Source organism: Papio anubis, chromosome 14, assembly GCF_008728515.1.
Source record: "Papio anubis isolate 15944 chromosome 14, Panubis1.0, whole genome shotgun sequence".
NCBI classification, from domain to species: Eukaryota; Metazoa; Chordata; class Mammalia; order Primates; family Cercopithecidae; genus Papio; species Papio anubis.
Window position 1 is genome coordinate 42,792,736 of NC_044989.1, and position 26,564 is coordinate 42,819,299.

General features: G+C 48.8%; 1 protein-coding gene across 10 annotated transcripts in view; it reads left to right on the forward strand.

Annotated features, from left to right (window-relative positions):
* MTA3 (metastasis associated 1 family member 3) overlaps window positions 1-26,564 on the forward strand; it is a 267,138-nt gene that overhangs the window by 59,804 nt on the left and 180,770 nt on the right. For 8 of the 10 annotated variants that reach the window (XR_001894059.2, XM_017947463.2, XM_017947465.3 and 5 more), the window contains exons 1-2: window positions 20,015-20,272; window positions 21,928-21,995. Coding sequence is in view for 7 of the 10 variants with exons in the window: in XM_017947463.2 (XP_017802952.1) it covers window positions 20,245-20,272; window positions 21,928-21,995 (96 nt within the window). In the remaining 3 variants the exon portion in view is untranslated. Of the gene's footprint in view, window positions 1-20,014; window positions 20,273-20,726; window positions 20,921-21,927; window positions 21,996-26,564 lie in introns of those variants that run through there. The other 2 variants (XM_017947466.2, XM_017947467.3) reach the window with 2 other exon arrangements.

Sequence of the window (26,564 nt, forward strand, 5' to 3'; positions counted from 1 at the left end):
CTGGCTAAGACAACTGGCATTTCTGAAGTACCATATCCTCTGCACGTGGCCAAGACACAGGAGGGGGCCTGAATCAGCCCGTTTTCATGCTGCTGATAAAGATATACCCAAGGCTAGGCGATTTACAAAAGAAAGACGTTTAATTGGACTTACAGTACAACGTGGCTGGGGAAGCCTCACAATTATGGTAGAAGGCAAGGAGGAGCAAGTCACATCATACATGGATGGCAGCAGGCAGAGAGAGAGAGAGCTTGTGCAGGAGAACTCCTCTCTTTTTTTTTTTTTTTTTTTTTTTTTTGAGACAGAGGCTTGCTCTGTCACCCAGGCTGGAGTGCAGGAGCACAATCTCAGCTCACTGCAACCTCTGCCTCCTGGGTTCAAGCAATTCTCATGCCTCAGCCTCCCGAGTAGCTGGGACTACAGGCATGTACCACCACGCCTGGCTAATTTTTGTAAGAGAACTCCTCTTTTTAAAATCATCATCTCATGAGACTTATTCATTAGCACAAGAACAGCACAGGAAAGACATGCCCCCATGATTCAATTACCTCCCACTGGATTCCTCTCACATGTGGGAATTCAAGATGAGATTTGGTGGGGACACAGCCAAACCATATCAGGGCCTGAGGCAATAATATGGCCGGGTGCAGTGGCTCATGCCTGTAATCCCAGCACTCTGGGAGGCTGAGGCAGATGGATCACGAGGTCAGGAGATCGAGACCATCCTGGCTAACACAGTGAAACCCTGTCTCTACTAAAAATACAAAAAATTAGCCGGGCATGGTGGTGGGCACCTGTACTCCCAGCTACTCCAGAGGCTGAGGCAGGAGAATGGCGTGAACTTGGGAGGTGGAGCTTGCAGTGAGCAGAGATCGCACCACTGCACTCCAGCCTGGACAACAGAGCAAGACTCCGTCTCAAAAAAAACAAAAACAAAAAAAAAAACTGCCCTTCTTCATAGTGAGACAGGAGAGTACCCTGATCCCCCTCTTGCAGAACATGTGACAGAGATACGGCTCCTCTGTTCAGTCATCGCCACTGCTCAAACTGCTTATGGGAGGGGAGCACGGAGAAAGACATGTGCAGAAGCCTAGAGCAAGCCCTTTGGGCTCTGGCCCACCCCCCTACCCCACCAGTAATATCTAGGGGTGGGTGTCTGTGACTCCCAATGCCGAGTGTGTTGCAGTGTACTCTTCCAGCTTTGCCATCCACAGAGGGCTTAAGTGTTAGCCAGCTCAGTGGACCCTCTACCTTTTTGCAAGGGCAGAGGGCCAGTGTGACAGCTTTCTGTATCCCCAGCTCTTGTCCAGCGTTCCAGAAGAATCAGGTTACACACAGACTTGAAGGGTGAATGTGGGGTTTTATTGAGTGGTGGAAGGGGATCTCAGTGGGATAGATGGGGAGCTGGAAGGAGGATGGAGTGGGAAAATGATCTTCCCCTGGAGTTTGGCCATCCAGTGGTTGAACTCCTCTTTGACCACCCCCAGCTGAACTCTTCTCAGCATTCAGACACTCCTTCTCTTCTCTCTCTGCCATGCTGTTCTGCCGTTCATCTGCTTGTTTCCTTGTCTGCTGCTTCTGGAGCCTGCGGTTTAGGGTTTATATGGGTACAGGATAGGAGGCATGGTGCACCAAAAGGCAACTTTTTGGGCACGAAAACAAGAATGCTCATTCTCACTTAGGGCCACGAGTATCTAGGCTTGAGGGTGGGGACTTTGCTGGGGAACTGCCGTCTTCAACCCAGTATTTCACTGTCTCCAGTCTGTACCAATATTTGGGTCATTTCTGCCTTTCCCAAGATAAAGGAAAATGGAACTTAAGCAATGAGCCCTAATTTACCCCTTGTCTTCTTGAATGCTTCTCTTTGGTGAATCTGAAATCTTTTTCTTTTCTTTTCTTATTTTTTTTTTTTTTTTGAGACGGAGTCTCACTGCGTCTCCCAGGCTGGAGTGCAGTGGCGCGATCTTGGCTCACTGCAAGCTCCGCCCCCCGGGTTCACGCCATTCTCCCGCCTCAGCCTCCCAAGTAGCTGGGACTACAGGCGCCCGCTACCGCGCCCGGCTAGTTTTTTGTATTTTTAGTAGAGACGGGGTTTCACCATGTTAGCCAGGATAGTCTCGATCTCCTGACCTTGTGATCCACCCGCCTCGGCCTCCCAAAGTGCTGGGATTACAGGCTTGAGCCACCGCGCCCGGCTTCTTTTCTTTTCTTATTTTTTTAGATGGAGTCTTGCTCTGTTCCCCAGGCTAGAGTGCAGTGGCGTGATCTCATCTCACTGCAACCTCTGCCTCCCGGGCTCAAGTGATTCTCCTGCCTCAGCCTCCCGAGTAGCTGGGATCACAGGTGTGCATCACCATGCCCAGCTAATTTTTGTATTTTTAGTAGAGGCAGGGTTTCACCATGTTGGCCCAGCTGGTCTTGAACTACTGACCTCGTGATCTGCCCACCTCAGCGTGAGCCACCACGCCCGACCTTCTTTTATTTTTCTTTTGAGACAACATCTCACTCTGTTGCCCAGACTGGAGTGCAGTGGCACCATCATGACTCACTACAGCCTCAACTGCCTGGCTCAGGTGATCCTCCCAACTTAGCCTCCTGAGTAGCTGGGACCACAGGTGTGTGCTACCATGCTCAGCTAAGTTTTGTATTTTTTGTAGAGAAAGGATTTTGATATGTTGCCTAGGTTGGTCTTGAACTTCTGGGCTCAAGCCATCCACCCACCTTAACCTCCCAAAGTGCTGGGATTATAGGTGTGAGCCACTGCACTTAGACTGTGACTTATCCTTCTGATTGACTAGCTATAAACCATGGTTCTCATAACCCCCTCCTTGGGTTCGATAATCTGCTAAGATGGCTCACAGAACCCAGGGAAATGTTTACCAGTTTATTATAAAGGATATAATAAAAGACACAGGTAAACAGCCAGATGAAGTAATGTACATGGCAAGGTATGGGGGAAGCGGTGTGGAACTTCCACATCCTCTCCAAGGCACACCTTCCTCTCAGCACCCCCACGTCTTCAGCAGTCTGGGAGTTCATCAAGTCTTGTGGCTTCAGGCCAGGTGCATTGGCTTAGGCCTGTAATCCCAGCACTTTGGGAGGCTGAAGTGGGAGGATCACTTGAGTCCAGGTATTAGAGACCAGCTTGGGCAACATAGAGAAATGCTATCTCTATAGAAAATTTAAAAATTAGTCGGGTGTGTGGTGCACTCCTGTAGTCTCAGCTACTTGAGAGGCTGAGGTGGGAGGATGGCTGGAGCCTTGGAGGTAGAGCTACGGTAAGCTGTGATCTTGCCACTGTGCTCCAGTGGGTGATAGTGGGAGACTCTGGGTGATAGAGGGAGACCCTGTCTCAAAAAAAAAAATATATATATATACACACACACACACACACACACACACATATATATATAGTTTTTGTATAGCTTAACCTCCAGCCTCACCCCCCTGGCCTTCTCAGAGATTGGTGAATGAGGCTGAGTATTTCACGTCTCTTAACCCTTGGTCCTTCTGGTGAGCAGCCCCATCCTGAGAGTACCAGGGGCCTTAGCACCTCATTAGCATAAACCAAGGTATGAAAGGGGTTCTTGATGAATAACAAAAAACATACCTATCACTCAGAAAATTCCAAAAGCTTTAGGAACTCTGTGCCAGGAACCTAGGACAAAGACCAAATATAAATATAAATATATATATTTCTTATTTACCACATTGCCATTCAAGCCTTTATATCTGGTCTTGACCCATTTGTCCAATTGGTTTTCATGTCATGCATGTACTTCCTATGTGCTGTTCCTTCTATCTGGAATGTAAGAAAAGGTCCTTTTATTGGCCGGGTGCAGTGGCTCACGCCTGTAATCCCAGCACTTTGGGAGGCTAAGGTGGGTGGATCACGAGGTCAGGAGTTTGAGACCAGCCTGACCAACATGGAGAAACCCCGTCTCTACTAAAAATACGAAAATTAGCCAGATGTGGTGGTGCATGCCTGTAATCTCAGCTACTCGGGAGGCTGAGGCAGGAGAATCGCTTGAACGCACGAGATAGAGGTTGCAGTGAGCTGAGATTGCACCATTGCACTCCAGCCTGGGCGAGAGAGCAAGACTGTATCTCAAACAAACAAACAACAACAACAACAACAAACTAGTTATCTATTCATGCCTGCCTCTTCCATTAGATGGTGAACTCCTTGAGTCCCAGAACTCTGTTTCATTTATCAAGGTAACCTAGACTATGGCGCTCAATGTAAGAATCATAATAAGTGTTGAACTGAATTGAACTGATGCATTTGTATTTTCTGCAGCTATTTCCTTTTCTTTCCTAAATTCTGATAAAAGTTAATTTGGAAAATGTCAGCCTGTCTCAGCTGTTCTTAGAGGAAAGAAGGAAAAGGGCACTTATTCATGCAGAGACTGAGAAAATCACATCCTTGGGGGCCAGGGATAGTGACTGCTGTTGAGATGCAAGTGAGGGACCCCCACAGGGAGGGAGAAAAACAACAGGGAAAGCCAGTCCGAATGACAGCTGTTTCCTTCCACCTGAAAATCTCCTTTTGAGATCTCCTCTTTCCTCAAATCTGGAGTGTGGTGGTCCCCTGTGTTTGTGTGCAGCAAGTGGAGGTCAGCTTCCTGATTGGGACCTGTATCAGGTGGGATGGGAAGAATCACTATAAGAGGGTGGAATCATGGCTGCCTGACACCCTACTACCCTTCTTCAAGCTGATTAAAAGGATAATGGTTTGGGAGGCCGAGGCTTGTGGATCACTTGATGTCAGGAGTTCGAGACCAGCTTGGCCAACGTGGTGAAACCCCGTCTTCACTAAAAATACAAAAAAATTAGCTGGGCCTGGTAGCGAGTGCTTGTAATCCCAGCTACTCGGGAGGCTGAGGGAGGCGATCACTTAAACCCAGGAGGAGGAGGTTGCAGTGAACCAGGATCTATGCTACTGCACTCCAACCTGGGTGACAACTAACATAGGCAAATGCAGTAGCACAGTTATTTTGAGAAAAGGAGGCTGGGCATGGTGGCTCACGCTTGTAATCCCAGCACTTTGGGAGGCCAAGGTGGTGGATCACCTGAGGTCGGGAGTTCAAGAACAGTCTGACCAACATGGAGAAATCCCGTCTCTGCTAAAAATTAGCCGGGCATGGTGATGCGTACCTGTAATCCCAGCTACTAGGGAGGCTGAGACAGGAGAATTGCTTGAACCCAGGAGGCGGAGGTTGTGGTGAGCCATGATTGCACCATTGCACTCCAGCCTGGGCAACAAGAGCGAAACTCCATCTCAAAAAAAAAAAAAAAAAAAAAAAAAAAAAAGGAGCCAGGCATGGTGGCTCACACCTGTAATCCTAGCACTTTGGGAGGCTAAGACGGGCAGATCACGAGGTCAGGAGATCAACACCATCCTGGCTAACATGGTGAAACCCTGTCTCTATTAAAAATACAAAAAAACCCACAAAAACCCAAAAAATTCGCCAGGCATGGTGATGGGTGCCTGTAGTCCCAGCTACTTGGGAGGCTGAGGCAGGGAGAATGGCATGAACCGAGGGAGGCAGGAGCTTGCAGTGAACAACCGGTGCCACCACATTCCAGCCTGGGCAACAGAGCGGGCCTCCGTCTTGGAAGGAAGGAAGGAAGGAAGGAAGGAAGGAAGGAAGGAAGGAAGGAAGGAAGGAAGGAAGGAAGGAAGGAAGGAAGGAAGGCAGGTGCTGTGGCTCACGCCTGTAATCCCAGCACTTTGGGAGGCCAAGATGGGTGGATCACCTGAGGTCAGGAGTTTGAGACCAGCCTGGCCAACATAATGAAACCCCGTCTCTACTAAAAATATAAAAACTAGCCCGACGTGGTGGTGGGCTCCTGTAATCCCAGCTACTCAGGAGGCTGAGGCAGGAGAATTGCTAGAACCCAGGAGATGGAGGTTGCAGTGAGCTGACACGGTGCCACTGCATTCCAGCCTGGGAGACAGAGCAAGACTCCCATCTTTTGAGGCGGAGTCTTGCTCATCGCCCAGGCTGGAGTGCAGTGGCGGATCTCGGCTCACCCGCAAGCTCCACCTCGGAGTTCCGCGCCATTCTCCTGCCTCAGCCTCGAGTAGCTGGGACTACGAAGCCGCCACCTCCAGCCCGACTTGTTTTTTGTAGTTTTAGTAGAGATGGGGTTTCACTGTGTTCACCAGGATGTCGATCTCCCTGACCTAAATTGATCCCGCCCGTCTTCGGCCTCCCAAAGTGCTGGGATTACAGGCTTGAGCCACCGCGCCCGGCCTACTCCATCTTTAAAAAAAAAAAAAAAAAAAAAGAGAGAGAGAGAGAGAAAAGGAGATGGAGCTCCCTGGGGAAACAAAAAGCAGCCTGAGGCATGCAGCCAGCCTGACTGTTTGGGTGTCTCCTAGTCTCATTCTTGTCTATCTCCCCTCCCGTACTCCTACTCCAGAGTTTCCCAAGAGCCTATAGATCTGCTCCAGAGAGGAAGCTGGGAGCTGATTCTGGAGGAGAGCCCTAGATCGGGACTCCTAGCTTTCCCTTATGCTCTGGACAGTGTTTACCAAGTACCCAGCCTTGAAGTCATTGTGACGCTCTCTGCCTTACTGAAGAAAAATGGATTTTGCCTCAATTCCTCAGTCCTGTTTAAATATTTAGTTTAATCAGCACTGGCCCAAGTGCCTTTTCCATTTCCCTTGGTGCCTGGGAGCCATGCTGACACCAGCATCATAAATAATGCATCCAATCCCAGCAACATGCCACTGGCCAGGAGTCACTCCATCCCTCAAGTCTCCCAGCCTGCCCGCTGCTGCAGACGCTTTGTGTGAAGCTAGGCCAAGATGGAGAAGTCAGTCTTAAGCCCTGCAGCCTTCAGCCAGAAAGCCACTCCTGGAGGGAGTCAGTGTGACAAGCAAGTGGTCCACACGCCAGTCCAGATCTGAGGGGCCTTCGAGGGGCTATATTGGTGGGGGAATGGGAAGACGTAGGAGCACCAAGGCCGCAGAATGTTCCAAATCTGCCTTCAGCATTGCTCTGACCTCATGGGGAGACTTCAGGGCCCCTTAGAAAAGGTCCGATTTAGGCTCTATGTGAGTATGGAGCAGAGGACAAGGGCACCCGATTTCCAGATTTCAGAAGACAGCCAAGATCAAGGGCAGAGGAAGGAGGCCCTGTGAAATGCTGGAAACTTCTCTCCTCCTTCTGCCTCCAGAATTCTAGCTTCTAACATGTACTCCACCCTTCATTTCAAGAACATAGTCCAAAATATATATACCTACTTTGTACCCACAAAATTTAAAAGAAAAGGCCGGGTGCAGTGGCTCACTCCTGTAATCCCAGCTACTCAGGAGGTTGAGGCAGGAGAATTGCTTGAACCCAAGAGGTGGAGATTGCAGTGAGCAGGTATCGCACCACTGCACTTCAGCCTGGGCGGAGCCGAGATCGTGCCACTGCACTCCAGCCTGGGCGACAGAGAGAGACTTTGTCTCAACATAAATATATAAAAATTTAAAAATTGAGAAAAAAAAACACTGTTCAGATTTTACTTCATTATTCTAGAAGCCTGGAGTGGGTGGGGTGGGGTGGAGGAGTCAGGGCTTCCAGAAGATGGACACTTTGTCTCCTCTTACAGAAAGGAACCAATGACAGGATTTGGCTGGATGGGTTCTGGGTGTCCTTTACCAAAGCCTCGAAAAGGTCAAACTGCCTCCAGGTGCCCTGCTCAGTGCTCTGATCTGTGCAATTAAACGTGAAACATTGCATTAGTTGCCACTAATAATATAGTCCTGACCTGGCTTTGTAAAAGCAGCTCCTTGAAGCGGCTCTGTAATACTCATGCTTTTTTCCTCCGAAACTTTACAGAGATGAAAGGAGACATAAACAATGATTTATTTATCCAGGAGTTCAAGTTTAGCTTTGAGCTCCCCAACATTTTTGGTCCTTTTTGAAATCAAGAGTGCAAATAAACTTCCCTCTGTCTCTTATAGAAAGGGCAGTAGCTACAAACGTACAGGTAAAGATAAAAGGAGCTGATAAAAAGAGCAAATTCGGGCCGGGCGCGGTGGCTCAAGCCTGTAATCCCAGCACTTTGGGAGGCCGAGACGGGCGGATCACGAGGTCAGGAGATCGAGACCATTCTGGCTAACACAGTGAAACCCCGTCTCTACTAAAAATACAAAAACTTAGCCGGGCGAGGTGGCAGGCGCCTGTAGTCCCAGCTACTCGGGAGGCTGAGGCAGGAGAATTGGCGTAAACCCGGGAGGCGGAGCTTGCAGTGAGCTGAGATCCGGCCACTGCACTCCAGCCTGGGTGACAGAGCGAGACTCTGTCTCAAAAAAAAAAAAAAAAAAAAAAGAGCAAATTCTAGTCTCCTTTCCTCAGTCTGGCAGGGGATGTGGGGGATTCATGAGTCCCCTCTCCCTGTCCTTGGAGTCATCTACACCATTGGGTATCTCAGGCTAACCCTACCAATTTATTTTGAGCTGCCTAGCACCTGAAGAATCAAGAACCACCAAGGAAAGATGGCAGGGGAGTTGGTATTTATTGGCCACTACTTTGCCAAATCCAGTGTTGATTTATTGCTCTTGCTCCAGTTTGTGAGTTGGACCACTCTCTTTTTCTTTTTTTTTTTTTTTTTTTTTTTGAGGCGGAATACCGGCTCTGTAGCCAGGCCCCAAATTCACAGTGGCCGAATCACTCCTTCCCGAGTTCATTCTCGACAAAGCCTCCAGTAACTTTGAACCAGCCGCCACCTTGTATTTCTTAGTAGAACAGGGTTTCACCGTGTTAAACCGGATGGTCTCGATCTCCCCTGACCTCGTGATCCTGCGACCTCCCCGAAATCTTTGAGACCAGGCTTGAGCTGCACCGACAAGGATTCTCTTTTTCACTTGGCGAAGCACTGGGACTGCTATTTCTCCGACATTTTTCATACCTCCCTCAATGTTCCCTAGTCTCTCTTTACGGCTCTCCTCTTGATCACTACCTTCATAGTTCTCAATCTTGGCTACACAGTGGAATCACCTGAGGACTTTTTTTTTTTTTTTTTTGAGAGAGAGTTTTGCTCGTTGCCCAGGCTGGAGTGCAATGATTCGATCTCCACTCACTGACCTTTGCCTCCTGGGTTCAAGCGATTCTCCTGCCTCAGCCCCCTCAGTAGCTAGAACTAGCTGGGACTAAAGGCACGTGCCACGATGCCCGGCTAATTTTGTATTTTCATTAGAGACGGGGTTTCTCCATGTTGGTCAGGCTGGTCTTGAAGTCCGGACCTCAGGCCATCTGCCTGCCTCGGCCTCCCAAAATGCTGGGATTACAGGCATGAGTCACCATGCCCAGGCTTTTTAAAAAAAAATTTTTTTTTTGAGACAGAGTCTCACTCTGTCACCAGGCTGGAATGCAGTGGCATCATCTCAGCTCACTGCAACCTCTGACTCCCGGGTTCAAGCAATTCTCCTTCCTCCCAAGTAGCTGGGACTACAGGCACATTCTGCCACGCCCGGCTATTTTTTGGCTTTTTTTTTTTTTTTTCCGTATTTTAGTAGAGACAGGGTTTCACCATATTGCCCAGGATGGTCTCAAACTCCTGAGCTCATGCAATCCGCCTGCCTCAGCCTCCCAAAGTGCTAGGATTACAAGCGTGAGCCACCACACCCGGCCTTTTTTTTTTAAAAAACTAAAACCCATGGCCTACTCCAAACTAATTAAATCAGGATTTTTGGGGGTGGAGCTCAGCCTAGTCTCTGTAGTTCCCCTGGAGCAGCTAGAGTAGAGAACCAACCTTTGCTCTCAATGTTGGCTTGCCCCAGGGTTCAGGCCTCTGCCCTCCTCTCCACCCACACTCCCTCTCCTGGCAGGTAATCTCATCAGTTTCTAGCTTCCTCCACTGTGTATGAGGTGGCGACATCCAGATTTGCATCTCTAGTCTAAGCCTCTTTGCTAAGTTCCAGAGCCCAGATCCAGTTGTCTATCTAATACTTCCAAACAGATGTCTATAAGCACCTGGGAGACCTAACAAGTTTGCTCTGGGCCGAGCGCAGTGGCTCACACCTGTAATCCCAGCACTTTGGGAGGTCGAGGAAGATGGATCACCTGAGGTCAGGAGTTGGAGACCAGCCTGGCTAACATGGTGAAACCTTGTCTCTACTAAAAATACAAAAATTAGCCCGGCATGGTGGTGTGTGCCTGTAATACCAGCTACTCTGGAGGCTGAGATGGGAGAATTGCTTGAACCTGGGAGGTGGAGGCCGCAGTAAGCCGAGATCACGCCACTGCACTCCAGCCTAGGCAACAGAGCGAGACCTTGTCTCAAAAAAAAAAAAAAAAAAAGTTTGTTTTCCCGTTTCATCTATTATATTCAATCCTTCAGTAAGAGCTGTTGGCTCTGCCTTAAAAAATATATCTCTGGCCCAGCGCAGTGGCTCATGCCTGTAATCCCAGCACTTTGGGAGGCTAAGGCAGGCAGATCACCTGAGGTCGGGAGTTTGAGACCAGCCTGACCAACATGGGGAAACCCTATCTCTACTAAATACAAAATTAGCCGGGCGTGGTAGTGCATGCCTGTAATCCCAGCTACTCGGGAGGCTGAGGCAGAAGAATCGCTTGAACCCGGGACAGGTGGGGGGCAAGGGGGTGTGGTGGAGGTTGCGGTAAGCCGAGGTTGAGCCACTGCACTCCAACCTGGGCAACAAGAGCGAAACTCCGTCTCAAAAAAAAAAAAAAAAAAACAACACACACACAAAAACTCCATTGGCCATGACAGCTACCATTCTACTCCAAGTCTTTGTTACTTCTCTCTTCCTTGAACTATGTCAGTCTCCTATCAAGTCTTCCTGTTTGTCTTCCTCAGGGTTTGTACTCTGCACAGCAGCCCAAGTGATTTTTTTTTTTAATTTTTAGTTTTTATTTTTATTTTTTGAGATGGAGTTTTATTCTGTAACCTCCGCCTCCCGGGTGCAAGCGATTCTCCCACCTCAGACTTCTGAGCAGCTGGGATTACAGGCACACGCCACCATGCCCCACTAATTTTGTATTTTTAGTAGAGATGGGGTTTCACCATTTTGGCCAGGCTAGTCTTGAACTCCTGGCCTCAGGTGATCTGCCTGCGTCGGCCTCCCAAGGTGCTGGGATTACAAACGTGAGCCACTGTGCCTGGCTGATTTTTTTTTGAACTGCATCACTGGCAAGCAAGTGAGCTTTTTTTTTTTTTTTTTTTTTTTTTTTTTTTTTTTTTGAGACTGAGTCTGGCTCTGTCGCCCAGGCTGGAGTGCAGTGGCCGGATCTCAGCTCACTGCAAGCTCCGCCTCCCGGGTTTACGCCATTCTCCTGCCTCAGCCTCCCGAGTAGCTGGGACCACAGGCGCCCGCCACTTCGCCCGGCTAGTTTTTTGTATTTTTTTAGTAGAGACGGGGTTTCACCGTGTTAGCCAGGATGGTCTCGATCTCCTGACCTCGTGATCCACCCGTCTCGGCCTCCCAAAGTGCTGGGATTACAGGCTTGAGCCACCGCGCCCGGCCGCAAGTGAGCTTTTAAAAACAAATCAAGCTGTGGTTGGTGGTGGATGCCTATAATCTCAGCACTCTGGGAGGTCAAGGCAAGTGGGTCACTAGAGGTCAGGAGTTCAAGACCAGCCTGGCCAACAAAGTGAAACCCCATCTCTACTAAAAATTCAAAAATTCGCCGGGCGTAGTGGTGGATGCCTGTAATCCCAGCTACTAGAGAGGCTGAGGCGGGAGAAATGCTTGAACCTGGGAGGTGGAGGTTGCAGTGAGGTGAGATGGTGTCACTGCACTCCAGCCTGGGCAACACAGTGAGACTCCATCTCAAAAACAAAACAAAACACACACACACACACACACACACACACACACACACACCCAGGGCTGGGCGCAGTGGCTCACACCTGTAATCCCAGCGCTTTGGAAGGCTGAGGTGGGTGGATCCACTGAGGTCAGGAGTTTGAGACCAGCCTGGCCAACATGGTAAAACCCCATCTCTACTAAAAAAAAAAAAAAAAAGAAATTAGCGGGGTGTGGTGGCACATGCCTGTGATACCAACTACTCAGGAGGCTGAGGGAAGAGAATCATTTGAACCTGGGAGGTGGAGGTTGCAGTGAGCCAAGATCGGGCCACTGTACTTCAGCCTGGGTGACGGAGACTCCATCTCAAAAACAAAACAAAAACCAAATTAAGTCTCCATTACTCCATGTTTAAAACCTTCTAAAGGCTTCCCACTATATTCAGAATAAAATTCAAACTCTTTACCATGGCCCACTGGTCCCTATGGGATCCTGACCCTATTCACCTCCCTGACCCCATCTGCTCTCCACACTGGCCTTTCCACGTCATGATCAGGTCAGGCTGCTTCCTGATGTGGGGAATTTGTACTTTTTCCCTCTGTCTGGAATGTTGCTCTCCAGATGTCCCAAGTGTTCACTCTATTTCATTATTTTAGTTTCTTTTTAGTTCTTAGCATATACAAAAGGCCTTCCCTTACCACCATCATCACTTTTTGTTCTCTGATCTTGATTTACTCTCCCTATAACATTTATCATTCTATACTAGCATATCTATTTATTTATTTATTTTTTTGAGATGGAGTCTTGCTCTGTCGCCCAGGCTGGAGTACAGTGGCATCATCTTGGCTCACTGCAACCTCCACCTCCCGGGTTCAAGCGATTCTCCTGCCTCAGTCTTCTGAGTAGCTGAGATTACAGGCACCCGCCACCACGCCTGACTAATTTTTGTATTTTTAGTAGAGACGGGGTTTCACCATGTTGGCCAGGTTGGTCTCAAACGCCTGACCTTGTGATTCACCCACCTCGGCCTCCCAAAGTGCTGGGATTACAGGCGTGAGCCACTGTGCCAGGCCCCAGGTGTCCTTTTCTGTTAGCACTAAGCCAGCCATGTCAGCTAGGAGGAGAGACAAACCAAGGTGAGTTAAACACATTGAGCTGTTTCAAGTGATTGAGTAGGACTTAGATAAAGTGGTGAGGGGTCCCCTTCTTTCTCTGTGTATTTCTCTTTATTATCTTATTCTGTTTCTGTGTCCCTTGATCTGTGTATACTGTATACTGCTCTAAGTGTTTTCTGGCTGAATCTATGTTTACTTAAAATTGAGGGGTGGATACCATCTGTAGGAGTTTGCTAAGGCTCCTGTAACAAATTACTACCAACTGGGTAGCTTCAAACAATTCATTCTCTCACAGTTCTACAGGCCAGAAGCTTGAAAGCAAGGTGTCAGTAGGGTTAGTCCTTCTGGAGGCTCTGGGGGAAAATCCATTCCATGCCAGTGGTTGCTGGCAACCCCTGGCACTCCTTGGTTTGTAGCTGCATAAGTCCCATCTGCCTCTCCCTTCACAGGGCTGCCCCCTTTTCTCTGTGTCTTTCTTCTTCTATCTCTTATAAGGACGCATGTCATTAGACTTAGGGTCCATCCTAATCTCAGGATAATCTCATCCTGAGATCTTTAGCTTAATTATATCTGCAAACACCCTTTTTCCAAATAAGGTCATATTCACTGGTTCTGGGTGGGCATGTCTTTTGGGGGGCCACCATTCAACCCACTACATCATCTTAGAGGCAAGAGGGTGAGGTAGGAATGAGTCAGATTTGCTTTTTCAGTCCTTCTGTTCTTTCCATCTTCCCTCCCCATCCCCACCCCAGCTGCTTTTCAGGGCTGGTAAGAAGGAGTGAGGGTTGAGGCAGAACCTTCTGTGGATGCTGACTATTTTGCTAGCTAGTCCTAGTGAGATGGTCAGCCCGGGCCATTCCCCCTTGGCTTCGTGGTCTGCCTTGGGCAGTGGCTTATGTGGCTCTGCCCACGCTCTGCCTATTTGCACATTTGCACCTGGACTCTGATCTCCTGAACCTGACCTGCCAAACCTGTTTCCACCCAACCTGAAGGACTCAGGGAACCTGCTTCCTTCCCTGCGGCCAGGGTTTGGCTTATTCCTTAGACTGGCTGGGCTCTGGGCTGATGGTAACACCAGAAATGGCTATTTCCAGCTCAGATCTCTCTCCTAAACACCAGGCCTTTTCATCCAACTGTTTCCCAAAGAGAAGACATCTACCTGGATATTTCCAAAGGCACCTTGAACACAACCCTTCCAGCACAGAACCTGTCCCCTATCCTCTTCCCCAACTTGCCTTTCCTCCTGTATGCTTTGCTCACTGATCTCTACTTAACCTCTCTCTACCAGTTCCCCATAAGCCTTGTCACCACCCTTTCACCTCATGCCTCCCTAGAGTCACCAGATCTGACACCTCTTGCCTCCTCTATCTCTCTAAAACCATCTACTTACCATAACCTACTGCCTCTACCCTAGGCCAGACCATCACCACTTCTCACCAACCTCGCAACTGATCTGGTCTGGACTCTCTGCCCTTTCTAATCCACTGTCTGTACTGCAGTCGGAATCATCTATATAAACACCTCACTCCCTGTCACATTCCTTCAACACTTCCCATTGCCCCTTAGCATTCTTTTTCTTGACCCTACAACCTCCACCTCCCAGGTTTAAGCGATTCTCCTGCCTCAGCCTCCCAAGTAGCTGGGATTACAGGTACGCATCACCATGCCCGGCTAATTTTTGTATTTTTAGTAGAGATGGGGTTTTGCCATGCTGGCCAGGCTGCTCTCAAACTACTGACCTCAGATGATTCGCCTGCCTCAGCATCCCAAAGTGTTGAGCGTGAGCCACCACACAGATCAACCATTTCTTATTCAAATCTACAGTAGTTAAAAAAGAGAAACAGTAGGGTCAATTAACTTAACCACCCAGGGGCTCATTTCTGTCCCCATTATGACTTAGTCTCCTTTCTATTATCTACAGATAATGTTACTAGAGAAGGAACCTTCTTGTGGAACCAGCCAAATGGCTGAGCTAGCTCCCCTGTGAGGGCATGAGGGAACTGTGTGATTCGAAAACACATACTGCCCGAAACCAACACCGTTAGGGATTGGCCTGGATTTCATGTTTTTAGCACAGAGGATCTATGGAAGCACCAGCTCTACGACTAGAGAAGCTACAGAACTCCCAATTCTGGTTTCCTTTCTCTTCGGGGTTCTTCTGCTTTGATTCTTGCCATCACATGCCTACATTTCTCTTGGGATATGTTCCTCTGCCTTTAAAACCCAGGCCCTCCTAAGAATATGAGACAGGCTGGCCTTTTCCAAAAGAATTTTACTAAATAAGAGAAGAAGCTAATGAAAGGAAAAAGAAGACAGAAATAAATCATGGAAAACACAAACCAACAAGACAAAGTCCGTTTTCTGAAGCCTGGCTTCTGGTTTCAGATTAATTACATTTTAGACCTCCAGGCTCCTTTCCTGGGTTCAGTATTACAGAACTCCCAGACTGTGGCCAGCATCAATTTCTTTTTATTTATTTATTTATTTATTTATTTATTTATTTAATTTTTAAATTTTTTTGAGATGGAGTTTTGCTCTTTTTTTTTTTTTTGAGCCAGGAGTCTGGCCTGTATCTCAGGCTGGAGTGCAGTGCGTGATCTCCTCCTGCAAGCTCCATGCTCGGGTTCCACACCATTCTCCCGCCTCAGCCTCCCAGAGTAGCTGAGACTACAGGCGCCCGCCACCACGCCCGGCTAGTTTTTGTATTTTTATTAGAGAGCCCGGGGTTTCACCATGTTAGCCAGGATAGTCTCGATCTCCTGACCTGAAGTGATCCACCCTCCTCGGCCTCCCAAAGTGCTGCTGGGATTACAGGCTTGAGCCACAGCCGGCCCGGAGTTTTGTAGCACTCTCTTGTTGCCCAGGCTGCGGAGTGCAATGTACGATCTCAGCTTATCACAACCTCACCCCTCCCAGGTTCAGCGAGAATCTCTCCTGCCTCAGCCTCCCTAGTAGCTGGGATGACAGGCATGTGTCACTACACCCAGCTAATTTTGTATTTTTAGTAGAGCCAAGGTTTCTCCATGTTAGTCAGGCTGGTCTCGAACTCCCAGCCTCAGGTGATCAGTCCGCCTCGGCCTCCCAAAGTGCTGGGATTACAGGCGTGAGTCACAGTGCCCGGTCTATTTATTTATTTTTTTGAGACGAAGTCTTGCTCTGTTGCCCAGACTGGAGTGCAGTAGCTTGATCTTGGCTCACTGCAATCTCTGCCTCCCAGGTTCAAGCGATTCTTCTGCCTCAGCCTCCTGAGTATCTGGGACTACAGGCGCGTGCCACCACGCCCGGCTAAGATTTTGCATTTTCCGTAGAGATGGGGTTTCACTATGTTGACCAGATTGGTCTCGAACTCCTGACCTTATGATCTGCCTCGGCCTCCCAAAGTGCTGGGATTACAGGCGTGAACCACCGAGCCTGGCCAACCAGCACCAATCTCTTTTTATTTTTTCGCATATATAAAAACTCCATCCCTACGTTCAGACAAAAACCAACTCTCCATTTCACCTCTTCACCTAAAGCTTTCTTTTTTTTCCTTTCTTTCTTTCTTTTTTTTTTTTTTTTTGAGGCAGTCATCTGTGCCAGGCTGGGTGCAGTGGCGGATCTCAGCTCACTGCAAGCTCCGCCAGTTCGCATTCTCCTGCCTCAGCCTCCCAAAGTAACTTCGGGACTGAAGCCGCCATCTGCGCCCGGCTAGTTTTTGTATTTTTTTAGAGACGGGGTTTCACCGTGTTCGCCAGGATGGTCTCGATCTTCTGACCTCGTGATCCGCCCGTCTCGGCCTCCCAAAGTGCTGGGATTACAGGCTTGAGCCACCGCGCCCGGCCTTTATTTTTTTGAGACAGAGTCTTGCTCTATTGCCCATGCTAGAGTGTAGTGGCACAAACATGGCTCATAGCCTCGACCTCCTGGGCTCAAGCGATTTTCCTGCCTCAGCCTTTTCCAGAGTAGCCAGGACCATAGGTGTGCATCAACTGGCTAACTTTTTTTTTTGGTAGAGGTGGGGTCTTGCCATGTTGTCCAGGCTCAAATGATCCTCCTGCCTTGGCCTCTCAAAGTGCTGGGATTACAGGCATGAGCCACCATGCCTAGCCACCTATAGCTTTCTTGCTGCATCCACTTCTCTTCAACTAAATGGTGAAGAACTATCTTATATGTGGTTCTTTACTTGCAACAACTGTGCAAGGAAATTTCATCCGTGTAAGGGCTGGATTTGCCCTGGGATTTCTGGCATGGCCTGAGAGACAGTTCTTCCTTAGTGATGAGAATAACTGGAATAGAGAGAAGGGAACTTAACACATATGAAGCTCTCAACAAGTGCCAACACCTTCTATATTTAAATTTTACCAGGCTGGGCATGGTGGTTCATGCCTGTAATCCCAGCACTTTGGGCGGCCGAGCAGGCAGTTCACCTGAGGTCCGGAGTTCCAGACCAGTCTAGCCAATATGGTGAAACCCTGACTCTACTAAAAATACCAAAACTAGCCAGATATGGTGACGGGCACCTGTAGTCCCAGCTGCTTGGGAGGCTGAGGCAGGAGAATTGCTTGAGCCTCGGAGGTGGAGCTTGCAGTGAGTTGAATTGTGCCATTGCACTCCAGCCTGGGCGATGAGAGCGAAACTCCGTCTCAAATTTTTTTTTTTTTTTTTTACCATAAGCCTTTGAGGTAGGTATCAACCAGTAGTAATATTTTGTAATCCCTCTTGAGGCTCAGAGGGGTTAAGTAACTTGCTCAAGGTCTTTATAGTTAAACTCCCAAACTAGGAGTGATGTTAGGGCTGGTTGATGACAAGTTTGTGGTCTAAACCATGTAGCTAAGAAGGGAGACATGCCTTTGCTTTTTTTAAAGGTGCAGGCTTTCCACCCTTCTTTGCTTGAAACGTTTCTTTCAATCTACAAACATTTGCTGAGCTCCTTTATGTGTGAACCTCTCTGGAATTAGGACATAGAAAAGTTTCATAGGCAAAGTCCTATATTCAGCTCTTCTGATTCTCTGAGTCCATGATTCGTTGGTATTTATTCTTCAGATACTGAGCATCTACTATGTCAGCTCAGAAATGTAGAGGACATTGGTCTAGGAGCTGGAGATGGAAGAGACTAACATAGAGAATCTAGAGTAAAAAATAGTTCCAAGTACTGCCACCATCATTACCTCCTGCTAGTCCCATTCAAGTCTTTGAGGTCTTTCATGGGGTGCTGCTGGATAAGGCTGTTCCTAAGGGGACGTAGGGAGTTTTCTTGGCATCTTTCACCATTTATTGTGGTTAGCACAGTCATCAGAAACACCTGGCAAGAGCACTAAGCTGGGGAAATGAGACAGGCACACAATGAATTAACAAAAACAGGGCAAGATTTTGAAGGAGGAGAAATTGCTTATGAAAAATTAATGGGAAAACACCCTAAAGCTTGTGATCCACTTCTATGCACTTTATGGTTTCTAGATGGTCTTTGCACTTGGAGAAAGACTGTGGTTCAGAACATTCTAGGCCAGAGAAAAGGGCTGATTTATAATCCCAATATTGCTGCCAGTTTACTGTGTGATTCCAGGTGAATTATTCAACCTATTTATGTGTCAGCTCAGAAATGGAGTGATGTCAGTTTTGTCAGAATGTTTTTGGTGGGATCTCTGGTAAATGTTGAATGACAGCTATGCAATGTGCAGAACAGAACACTTTTGCTTTCTTCTCTGGGTCAGAATTTGACACATGGCTCAGAATTTGACACACAGCAGAGAACCCTTGGGAATCTGTGGTTTTCTGGGGTTAAAAAGAAAGCAAGAGACACCTGTTATTTGCATAGTGCTCTGTGTTCCCTGGTTTAAAAAGCACTTTCAGATATCATCACAACTGATCCTTACCACACCTGTGAAGGGGGAATTCGCGTTCCCATTTTATAGACGAGGAAACAGGTCATAGAGTCAATGTAATTCAATGGTGCTTTCTTTTTTATTTTTATATTTTGCCTCAGCTACGCATAACTTTTTTTTCATCTCAATACTCTGTGATAAGGGACCATCACAAATGTTATCACCAAACAACCGAAACACAACCTTCTTTTCTGGGGGCACCTCTTAGCCCCGCACAGACGTCAAACCCAGAGTCGACAGCACACAGCTGTGTATCACCAGACATTCCAAACAAGCCACCACACCAAGAAATCCTCTTCGTGTTTATTATGCACCAATGTCTGGGAGTACTTTGGAATGGACTGGCTTCTCTAAAGAAAGTTATTTGTGTTCGTTTGGGGGCTAGCCAGCTAAGATTCAACGTTGTTGTTTTTTTGTTTTGTTTTGTTTCTGTGAGAGTAGGAAGGCCGTGAAAACAGAGGTTTAGAGAATTGGCTTGGGACAATAATCATTTAGCAGCTTTAGGCACATAACCAGCTAAGTGTCCATCCATATCAAGCTGATTGAACAGAATCTCCTCTTTTTGGGGGTGGTGATTGTGAACTGTAGGGCCCTGTTCCCCCATGGACAAAGGAAGCCCCCCACTCCTAAAGGTCCCAGCAGAACAGGCCCTGCATATATAGGGCCTGTCTAGAGCCAGGGCCTCCATCTGGGTGTTGGAGAGTTGGTTCTGCTCAGCCCAGTTTTGGGGTGAACGATGACGCAGTTAGGGTAGCCTAGGAAGGGAGTTTTTCAACCTCTGTCCCCAGCTGGGTCTCTGGCGAGGCGGGAAGCACCCAGGGTCTTCCTGGCCCTACAGCCTGCAGGCTCCAGGCCGGCCCCTTGGATCTCACCACGAGGAAGGCACCCTGCTGCCTGTACTTATTTGCGTCCAAGAGTTTGCATTGAGATTGGGGCTCGCCTACCAGGTCAGCCCCAGGGGGGTTCCCCAGGGACAGAGGTAGGAAAGGAGGACCTGTCTCGGGGTGGACAGGTGATGGGGTACACTGGGTGGGGCAAGAGGTGCTGGGGAGAGGCTGAGCCCCAGCCCCCACTCTAATTCTCTAACTGCCCCTGGTCCGCATTTGAGCGCAGGCCTCTGCCTCGGCCAGGACCCTGGCTCCAGGGCCCTCCACTTCCAGCGAGGCCCCCCACCCTCCCTCCCACTCTCCTTCCCCTCCCCCTCCCCGCCAATTCCCGCTGGTCCCGCAGCGCTCGGGCCTCCCCGGGCCTCCCCCGGCCCGGCCCACTAGGCTTCGCTAGCCTGGCGCTGGGGGCGGGCACCAGCCCCCACCCCTCGGCGTCCCCTCCCCTTCACTTCCCCCTCCCCCTGTCCCCTCCCTTCCCTCCCTTCCCCCCCGTGGCGAGGCAGCAGCGGAGGCGGCGGCGGCAGCGGCGGTCGAGGCTGAGGCTGAGGAGGCGGCGGCGGCGGCGGCGGCGGGCGGGGCTCGGCTCGGGCTCCGCGGGCGGGCGGGCGGACATGGCGGCCAACATGTACCGGGTCGGAGGTAGGCAGGCTCAGCCCGACCCGGCCCGTGTGGGAGCGGGCTCCGGGACCGGGGGGCCGGGGCGAGCGCACGCCAACTGCCGGGAGCCACTGGCGCCGGGGTTGAGGTCACAGGGGGCCGGGGCGCCGGGGCCCGCAGAGGGGCCAGGACTCCCCACCCCCACCCCACCCCTCCCCCTACGGGGGCTCGCGAGGGGCCGGGGCCACCTTCACCCTCGCACCCCGCCAGGTGTTTAGGGCCAGGCCTCTACTTGGGGGTACGAATTACCAGACACCTCCCTCCACGAAACCCTCATGGTGGTGGGGCCCGTCGAGCCCCCTGAGAAGGTGGCCTTCTCGCGTGGCTTCTAGGCGCTGGAGAGGATGAGGGGACATCCCCTCCCCTGGTTCTTCTCCACTCAGTGGGAGCCTGGGGTGGGGGTGGGGGCGGTGGGGGCCCAGCCAGGGGCCCAGCTGGACAGGCCTGTTTGCGGGCCGGGGCCCTGCACCTCGCCTTCCTCGGCCCCCCTCCTTTCGTTTCTGGTCCAGCCCCCCACGAATGGGGCTTCGTGGGACCTGGGAACCTCAGCCGGAGGTGGGGAGTTGAGCTCTGCCTGGACGTTTGCTCTGCTGCCTGCCTCCTTCCCAGTCTGCGGAAGAGAGAAATAAGGTCAAACAAACTTTCTCCCTACTCACGACGCCCTCCTCCCTCTTTCCTGGTAAAATAATAATTCAGATAAGTGGCGTGTTTGTATGAGAGACTGGCTCTTCCTTCTCCGCTCATTAGCTGAGCTTCTGATGGATGGTGGTGGGAATGGCCTGGCTAAATGAGGCCACTTTGCAGAAGACAGCGGCGAAAGAGCCACTAAGATAGACAATAACAATGCAGCTGCCTTTGAGATAAACACACAGTGGGAAGTTTCCAGCGAGCCTATCAGATGAGAGGAAAAGCCACACTTGAAAAATGTTATCTTTTTAGTTGAAAGCCTGCAGCAATTTCTTAATCACAAGACATTAAATGGATCTGGATTAAATATGGTAAAAGGGTAAAAAAGATGGTGATATCACCCCCAGGGCACTTTGCCTCTTATAATTGATCCCCCTGACCCGCTTTTTTCCTCATCTTCCCAGGTAGAGCTGTGGAAAAGTTTGTTAGTGTTCTTCCTCTTACCTGTTCTGCTCATCTGATTTTTTTTTTTTTTTTTTTTTTTTAAGTAGCGATTGAAATGTAGGTTGGACTGTGAAGCCTTTCTCCATGCTCTGAATGTGTCTTAGGTCAATAGTTTTATGTGAGAAGCAGCCTCCAGGGCAAATTGTATTGGAGGAAAAAGATGTGGAAGTAGTTATAGTACAGAGGACACATGTTTAGTGTGCCCTGACTACCCAGTGATAAGAGGTGTCTTTTTTGTTTATTATTAAAGAAATGACATATTGGGACAGAAGTCTAGGAGAAACTGATGAAACATTAATTGAAATGAAAATGCCAAGAAAATAAAGGTCCGTGAATAGTAGGCACATGAGAGAATATATTAAGGCTGCATTATTATGTTTGCTTTTACCAGTGAATGAATTATGAGCTTAATTTCAAACGTGAATTGCCTAACATAAAAAGTCTTGGATTGACAAATCTGAACTTTCTGTTGAAAATATTAAGTTCTGTACTTCCTTTAATTACAGATTATGTCTACTTTGAGAATTCCTCCAGCAACCCATACCTAATAAGAAGGATAGAAGAACTCAACAAGGTATATACACTGAGTGTTCTTAATTTTAATTTAAAAAATATTTATTTTCCCTTGGCAGGTAATTAGGTAAAGGGTGGCCTGGTGCGGAGGCTCATGCCTGCAATCCCAGTAAATTGGGAGGCCTGGTGGGTGGATAACTTGAGCCCAGGAGTTTGAGACCAGCCTGTGCAACACAGTGAGACCCCATCTCTATTTTTTTTTTCAATTAATATAAAAAATAAAAATAGGGCCGGGCACGGTGGCTCATGCCTGTAATCTCAGCACTTTGGGAGGCCGAGGTGGTAGGATCACCGGAGGTCGGGAGTTTGAGAACAGCCTGACCAACATGGAGAAACCCTGTCTCTGCTAAAAATACAAAAAAATTAGCCGGGCATGGTGGCACACGCCTATAATCCCAGCCACTCGGGAGGCTGAGGCAGGAGAATCGCTTGAACCCAGGAGGCGGAGGTTGTGGTAAGCCAAGATCGTACCATTGCACTCGAGCCTGGGCAACGAGTGAAATTCCGTCTCAAAAAAAAAAAAAATAATAATAAATAAAAATGAATGGGGTAAAGGGCATAAGAGATGGTTTTACTTTCAGTCCCAGACTCTGAAAGTTGAGATTTTAGGCCGGGCATGGTGGCTAACGCCTGTAATCCCAGCAATTTGGGAGGCCAAGGCAGGTGGATCACTTGAGGTCAGGAGTTCAAGACCAGCCTGGCCAACATGGTGAAACCCCGTTTCTACCAAAAAAGTACAAAAAAATTAGCTAGGCATGATGGCATGCACCTGTAATCCCAGCTACTCAGGAGGCTGAGGCAGGAGAATCGCTTGGACCTGGGAGGCAGAGGTTGCAGTAAGCTGAGATCACCCCATTGCACTCCAGCCTGGGTGACAGAGCAAAACACTGTCTCCAAAAAAAAAAAAAAAAGAAAGTTGAGATTTTAGAGAGTTATGCAGGATTCTGAATTCCGAATATTCTTTTGCTTTTTAGTTACTGAATATTTAAAAGTCTGCAGATATTTTCAAATTGCTTGAAAGAGCAGTTCACTTATGTAACTCAGACCCTTTTTATGTTTAGAGTCATAATGTGTATTTTTCCCTTTTTAGTGAATTAATATTTTCCTCTTCCAGGTTGAGAAAGAGGAAGCTAGGGAACATAATATTGAAAGGAATTGGCTGGGCAGGTGCAGTGGCTCACACCTGTAATCCCAGCCACTTTGAGAGGCCGAGGTGGGTGGATCACCTGAGGTCAGGAGTTCGAGACCAGCCTGACCAACTTGGAGAAACCCCATCTCTACTAAAAATACAAAATTAGCCTAGTGTGTTGGTGCCTGCCTATAATCCCAGCTACTCGGGAGGCTGAGGCAGGAGAATTGCTTGAACCTGGGAGGTGTAGGTTGTGGTAAGCCAAGATCACACCATTGCCCTCCAGCCTGGGCAACAAGAGTGAAACTCCTTAAAAAAAAAAAAAATTTTTGAAGGGAATTTGTAAAATTCTAGACTAGGCTAAATTGTCTGTGGTAGCTCACACCTGTAATCCCAACATTTTGGAAAGCTGAGACCTCAGGATCCTTTGAGTCCAGGAGTTCAAGACTTGCCTGAGTAACACAGGGAAACCCTATCTCTACCAAAAAAAATAGCCGGGTATGATGGCACATGCCTGTAGTCCCAGTTACTTGGGAGGCTGAGGAAGATTGCTTGGGCCCAGGAGGTCAAGGCTGCAGTGAGCTGTGATTGCATCACTGCGTTCCAGCCTGGGTAACAGAGACTTTGTCTCAAAAAAAAGAATATGGTTTTGGTATAATAAATGTAAAGTAGCTTTGTACCTTTGGCCCAGTTAAAATGTTTACATTAAGGTTTGTCCGTGATCGTAGATTAGGAAAACAGAAGCCTTATGATTGCAGGAGAAGAACCTTTTTTCATTTTGTTTTGTTTTTTGAGATGGAGTTTTCACTCTTGTAGCCCAGATTGGAGTGCAATGGCGCAATCTTAGCTCACTGCAACCTCTTCCTCTCAGGTTCAAATGATTCTCCTGTCTCAGCCTCCCAAGTAGCTGGGGTTACAGGCATGCACTAGCACACCTGGCTATTTTTTGTGTGTGTGTTTATTTTTTTTTTTTTTTTATTTTTTTTTTTTTTGAGACGGAGTCTTGCTCTGTCGCCCAGGCTGGAGTGCAGTGGCCGGATCTCAGCTCACTGCAAGCTCCACCTCCCGGGTTCACGCCATTCTCCCGCCTCAGCCTCCGAGTAGCTGGGACTACAGGCGCCTGCCACCACGCCCGGCTAGTTTTTTTTTTTTTTTGGTATTTTTAGTAGAGACGGGGTTTCACCATGTTAGCCAGGATGGTCTCGATCTCCTGACCTCGTGATCCACCCGCCTCGGCCTCCCAAAGTGCTGGGATTACAGGCTTGAGCCACCGCGCCCGGCCGTGTGTGTTTATTAGAGACAGGGTTTTACTATGTTGGTTGGGCTTGCCTTGAACTCCTTACCTCAGGTAATCCACCCACCCCAGCCTCCCAAAGTGCTGGGATTACAGGTGTGAGCCACTGCGCCTGACCAGCGTTTATATAATGGAGGCACCAGAAAGCAGTCGTAAGCTACATGGACCATAGATTTTCTAATGATGCTTTGTTTTCCTTCAGACTGCTTTGAGGGTTGTGTGGCTTATGAGACTTCATAGTGTTAAAATCTTTGAGTCTGTCTAGCTAATACCTTTCCCTCAAAATGCCATCTGGTTACTTGTTCAGTTTTGTCCTGGGAAGGCAAGCCTGACCTAGGACGTTCCTACTTTAAAGAGCCTTGAGACCTTGGTTTGTTTTGGGAATGTCCCAGGGAATTTGCATTATTTTTATTTTATTCCAGAGACAGGGAGACAGGGTCTGACTCTGTCATCCAGGCTGGAGTTCAGTGGTATGATTATAGCTCGCTGTAACCTTGAACTCCTGGACTCAAAGCAATCCTCCTGCCTCAGCCTCTCAAGTTCCTGAGTTTACAGGCATACTCCACCATGTCCGGCTAATTTTTAGCAGAGATGGGATTTCTCCATGTTGATCAGGCTGGTCTCTAACTCCCGACCTCAGGTGATCCACCGCCTTGGCCTCCCAAAGTGCTGGGTTACAGGCATGAGCTACTGTGCCCGGCTTCCTTTTCTCAAAATGACTGTGCTACTGCATTTGCCTGTGTTAGTTGTCACCCAGGCTGGAGTGCAGTAGCATAGATCCCAGCTTACTGCAACCTCCTCCTCCCGGGTTCAAGTGATCTCCCTCAGCCTCCCAAGTAGCTGGGATTACAGGCGCCCGCCACCAGGCCCAGCTAATTTTTTTGTGTTTTAGTGAAGACAGGGTTTCACCATGTTGGCCAAGCTGGTCTCGAACTCCTGACGTCAAGTGATCCACCCACCTTGGCCTCCCAAAGTGCTGGGATTACAGGTGTGAACCACCACACCCAGCCTAATTTTTAAATTTTTTGTAGAGATGGCGTCTCACTGTGTTGCCAAGGCTGATCTAGAACTCCTGTCCTCAAGCAGACCCCCATCTTGGTCTCTGAAAGCACTGAGAGATTTTACATTAAAAAAAAAAAATTTAGTCTTTGAGACCACCAAATGAAGAGAATGGCCTCAAGTTTAGATCAGTCTGTGAGTGGGAACTGTTGGCATGTGATTCTGATCTTTTATGTTCTTGATGTAAGGTATAAGAATTGAGGCACGGCCGGGCGCGGTGGCTCAAGCCTGTAATCCCAGCACTTTGGGAGGCCGAGGCGGGCGGATCACGAGGTCAGGAGATCGAGACCATCCTGGCTAACATGGTGAAACCCCGTCTCTACTAAAAATACAAAAAACTAGCCGGGCGTGGTGGCGGGCGCCTGTAGTCCCAGCTACTCGGAGGCTGAGGCAGGAGAATGGCCTGAACCTGGGAGGCGGAGCTTGCAGTGAGCCGGGATTGCGCCACTCCACTCCAGCCTGGGTAACACAGCGTGAGACTCCGTCTCAAAAAAAAAAAAAAAAAAAAAAAAAAAAAAAAAAAAAAAGAATTGAGGCAACTCGGCCAGGCGCGGTGGCTCAAGCCTGTAATTCCAGCACTTTGGGAGGCCGAGACGGGCGGATCACGAGGTCAGGAGATCAAGACCATCCTGGCTAACATGGTGAAACCCCGTCTCTACTAAAAATTACAAAAAACTAGCCGGGCGAGGTGGCGGGCGCCTGTAGTCCCAGCTACTCGGGAGGCTGAGGCAGGAGAATGGCATGAACCCGGGAGGCGGAGCTTGCAGTGAGCTGAGATCTGGCCACTGCAGTCCAGCCTGGGTGACAGAGCAAGACTCCGTCTCAAAAAAAAAAAAAAAAGAATTGAGGCAACTCCAAACTATTTACTGTATCAGTTTAATTAGAAAGTTAATTAGATTGAAATAGAAATCTTGACCTATGAGACCCTGTATTCTTTGGCGGTCACTGCCCCTCTCTGACCTCCACTTTTGCTGAAAGCAGATGGGAGCTCTGCCTTGCTTACTTGGCACAAAGTACAGTGGGCTCTTGGTTGTTTCTCCCTGCAACCACCTTAGGAGGACCATTTATTTGTATCCATCCTACCCCTC